At 32.4% G+C, this 4,681-nt stretch overlaps 1 protein-coding gene across 1 annotated transcript; it reads right to left on the bottom strand.

Moving 5' to 3' along the window:
- Positions 1-1,715: 1,715 nt before the first annotated feature.
- On the bottom strand, positions 1,716-3,555 carry LOC104085577 (glucan endo-1,3-beta-glucosidase, acidic-like). Its single transcript, XM_070188339.1, has 2 exons — positions 3,472-3,555; positions 1,716-2,813 (listed from the first exon to the last, which is right to left on the bottom strand). Exons 1-2 carry the CDS (start codon positions 3,533-3,535, stop codon positions 1,855-1,857), a joined length of 1,023 nt encoding a protein of 340 aa, XP_070044440.1. The 5' UTR covers positions 3,536-3,555; the 3' UTR covers positions 1,716-1,854.
- Positions 3,556-4,681: the final 1,126 nt, after the last annotated feature.

Raw genomic sequence — 4,681 nt, forward strand, 5'->3', positions numbered from 1 at the left:
GGTTCTTCTACAAGATTTTCTTCGCTCCACAACCCAATCCTTACTTATTTGAGCTCAACAATCTTTCCACAAACCTTATTGGTACAAGAATATATGCATAATACTCTTACACTCAAGAATCATTCTCTCAACCACCCATCTTTTACCCCAAACTCGAAATTGAAGACTAGGGGTTTGAATCTTACCTCTTAGATGAAGATCTTGTGATTGGCTTCCTTAATTCTTGAAGATTGGTGCAAGATTGGATGATTATAATGTTAGGTTTCCTCCTTCTCTCTCTAAAATGCTCTTACTTCTCTCTATACCCCTTATAAAAATACCCCCAAAATAAGCCCCAAAGGCTATTTATCAAAATGGGGTCGGGTTATGAAAATAGGAAAATTAACCCTCCGAACTCAGGTCTGCGGTCGCATAATGGACCGTACAATTGGCAAGCGGGTCGCATAATACACCGCAAAACTGATGCCTAGAAATAGGCTTCACTGGACAAGTCTACGACCATTTTGCGGTCGCATAACCACTTCTGCGGCTCGCAGAATGATTCTGTGGTCGCAGAATTGGCCGCAAAATTGCTTTCTGTCAGTCTTTAGTAATTTGGTCATAGCTTCTTGTAGGAGTATCCAAATAACGAACGGTTTGAAGCGTTAAAAACTAGACTCAAAGAGATTTAATTTGATAGGTTATACATCATATAACTTATTATATGTATGTAGATATGCTCGTCCAAAATTTGGTCTTGTGCGTACCCACTTGAAATTTTTAGTCTATCATGAAATTTTCAACTTGACTTGTGCTTAGGCCTCTCCTTAGACCCCACATCACTTATAATATGCCTCGTTCACTTTATCCAATTGATATCCATCATATTAATAGTTCTCGTTTGCACACAGAATAATATAATTAGTATACATCAACTTTCTAATTTCGCCAAAATGCGCCGAATTATTCTACGGACTTCCAACTCCAATTCCGGACATACGCCTAAGTCCGAAATCATCATACGAACCTATTGAAACTATCAAAGTTCCATTCCGAGGTCGTTTGCACAAAAGTAAAACTCTGGTCAACTCTTTTCATTTAAGCTTCCAAAACAAGAATATATTGTTCTTTCAATTAAATCTCGAATCATCCAAAAATAAAACTTGACCGCACGCGCAAGTCATAATACACATTACGAAGCTGCTCGAGGTCTTAAGCCGTTAAAGGGGAGCTAATTCTTAAAATGACAAGTCGGATCGTTACACTTGAATTAAAAATACCTGATAGATATATAATATACTTATTGTTCATGTATAGTATATGTATAACCATGTATAATCAGTATATAATCTTTGTATACGACTAAAAAAAAAGTTAATATTGAATCTGACCGGCTATTTATGTAAAGCTCCCGAATTGAAACAAGGAAATCTAATTGGATCGTTTCATAAATAACTAGTCGTTAGTCACGTGCCGTTATACGTGTATCACTTGTTAATAGTTACATATTTTATATATCTAAGTCATGAAAAGCAAAAATAAAAAATCAAGTTTTAAGTTTCTTCGTTAAGATTCAATTATTTATTTCCCCTTTTCTCTCTTAGTTTCCACCAATAATCTTTGAAACTTCAATATGATTCAGGATAACGACGTGTTTGAAATTTATAGAATAAGTATATAAACATTAATATATAAACAAAAAATAAGCAATTAAACAAGTAATTTGACAGCATAAATAAATTTATAAAGGTGGTATGCATATAGATATGAGAATTATGAACTACATATTTCCGGGGCTAACTTCCTTTATATATTCTTTTTATTGAGACAATAGTTTTCACCTAAAATCATTGAAGAATTACAAATTTTGTAAAATCAACTACTCTCCTGGAAGTTAAGATTATACTTGGGAGTTTTATCAGGATGGAAAACTCCAAAATGCTTCTCAGTCTCGGCCCCGATCTTAATATTTTCATCAAATATAGCAAACAAATAAGTTTCTATAGCAGTTCCAGGCTTGTGTGGAGTTCCTGCACCTGACTTCACATGACTAATCAAATTACTGTAATAAGTTCCAGCATTATCTATACTTGCTCCATCTCCACCATCAGATGGCCATCCACTTTCCGAAATAACAATTGGCAAGTTTTCTCCGCCAGCTTTCTCAACTGCATAATAAGTTGCATCCAACATAGCGTCGAAAAGATTATGATAGCCCGATGGATCGGGATTCTGTTGTGTAAATAGTGCATAAGGGAGTGGCACATGAGCAGGGTCGCCAAGATAACCAAAATACGGATAAATATTTGCTAGGACAGGCAAGTTATTCTGTTTCAGGAACCCGATAAGTGGGTTAATGAAACTGCTTATATCGTCGCTAAATACTGACTGAGAAGGTGGATATGTGTTCCTCAAAATCCCTGTCTCTATAGCCGTTGAGACCTTAACCTGAAGTTGAAATTTCGTTATCGCCTGTTGCACGTTTTGCAATGCGGGGATAAGAAAGGGAGCAAATTTAGATGTTGCAACATTAGCAGGGGATACTTCATTTCCAACATTTATATATTTGAACTTAACATCTGGTGAATAAGCCACAATATTTGCATTAACCCAATTTGTAGCTGCATTTGGATCTGTTAAAGCTTGAAGATTATCATTAGGAATATCAAGAATTATTTCAATGTTACTTCCCTTAAGAGCAGTGAGTGTTTCAGCAATTGGATCGTAAACTCTCATATTTGTTATGCCATTAGCTTTATAAAGATTTACAACATCTTGTGCTGATGGTAAGTTGTTACCATTTCTTCCATAACATACTCCAATAGGTTGTGCCTCTGCATCATAAAATAAAAAAAAGATAGTGTAAATAAAGGAATTTATTGTCGAATCAGCGACGGAGCCAAAAATTGTAATAAGGGGATTCAAAAAATTCAAACTTGCGACCTAAAGCAATTTTCTAAACTACTTATGTCACTACAATAAAAACTTTTTCTATGTCAAGGAGAGATTCAAAAGTTTATATGTATATGAAAATTATTATTCTCGCATTATTTACACAGTACTCCAACGAAAGGGATTCAATTGAACCCCTTCATTAATCGTGCCTCCGCCATTACATAAGTACTCAAAGTGACACCCTTTGAAACTAAAGCACCTATTCTGTATAAGATTTTACGTTATCGATATAGTTTAATCAATTATAATAGTTTGTTGACTATTTTTTCAAGCGACCAACCAATATTAATAAAAGAGGGTTACCTATAATTACATTTTAAGTAATCGAGTTATATAAATATTTATATATCAATAGTACATAGAACATAAACTCGTCTGTATAAATTATGTAACAGAAAAAGCGATTTGGTAAATTTCTTAATCATGCATAAAGCATATGGGATACCCAAAAGAAATTAATCCTTTGAAGGTATACAAAAAATAATAACAATAAAATGTTTAAAGTAAAACCAAGATAATGAGATGATGAGAAAATACCTATTATTTGAAGGTATGTCATTACCATACCAACAAATACAAACATCAACAAGTTAGCCATCATGAAAAAGCAATAAGAAACAAATGAAATGTATGATGTAGGAAAAAGACCAAATGATGGCTTCTTATATAGGGAAAAAAATGACTAGAGTGTAATATTAAAATTAGTTACTGCAATTTGGTCAACGTTAGGTATTTGTAAAGTCATTTAATACATAAACATATAAGCGTATGTATAGTATTAGAAATTATTTGATGGTCTAATTGAAAATTTTAGTTTAGATTTGCTACTCTATAATTTGTGAGTAGTCCCTCACAATTTTGGAATATGATTAGAGCATGACATAGTTTTTAATATATCATCATAATATCTGTTTTTTTTTCCCTCACTGCATTGTGTTAGATGTCTAACGATAGATAATTTTTTTTTTTTTGTCAAATTTAATCGAATTTTGAGCTTGTGGTTTAAATGCTATATCAATTTTAAAATAGTGATACATATCCACGAGAAGTAGCACAAAAAGGGCAAAAACAAAAATCATTGACTGCATGCATTTGACTGCCTAAAAGTTATTCACACAATCAAATTAATTAACTATATATGGAGGTGTTCATGTAAACCGTAAAACCAAACCAAATTAAAAACTGAAGTACACCGACCAAAAACAAAAAAACGATATTTTTTTGTTTGATTTGGTTTAAAACTGATAAAATTTAGTTTGATTTTAATTTTAAGCAAAAAATAATTGAAAAAATCAAACCAAATCGATTATATAAATACCTATTTAAAACTTATAATTACGCACATATATGTACGTTTTTACATATTTTTCTTAAATTGTTGAGTATGTTTTATTTTCTTTGTGGAAGTGGCTTTTCTAACTGATTAAGCCTTGTTACTGTCTGATAGTTTTATTCAATTAAATTTTTTAAACTGTGTTTTGCAACATTTTCCTTTGAACACAGTTATTATTCCCAGTGGCGGATCCAGGATTTGAAGGTCGTGAGTGCTCACTCTAACATAAAGTTGTTGTTAATCGCATAGTAGAAGTATATAATTATATAAACACGACAGAAAAAAATTAATGAAAAGATTACGATTAATATTATCATTATCAAAAAAGACTTCTACACACAAGTCATAATGAACTACTAACAATATTATCATTATTAACAAAATTCTAGCCAAAAGGTATAACTGTGCTCGGCG

Source organism: Nicotiana tomentosiformis, chromosome 11 (assembly GCF_000390325.3).
Source record: "Nicotiana tomentosiformis chromosome 11, ASM39032v3, whole genome shotgun sequence".
NCBI lineage: Eukaryota > Viridiplantae > Streptophyta > Magnoliopsida > Solanales > Solanaceae > Nicotiana > Nicotiana tomentosiformis.

What these genes read in the sequence shown, in the direction of transcription:
- LOC104085577 (XM_070188339.1), bottom strand. Translation starts at nt 3,535, where the DNA reads ATGATGGCTAACTTGTTGATGTTTGTATTTGTTGGTATGGTAATGACA. An exon ending in GACATACCTTCAAATAATAG is followed by an intron (nt 2,814 to 3,471) that starts GTATTTTCTCAT and finishes TTTATGATGCAG; the next exon opens with AGGCACAACCTATTGGAGTA.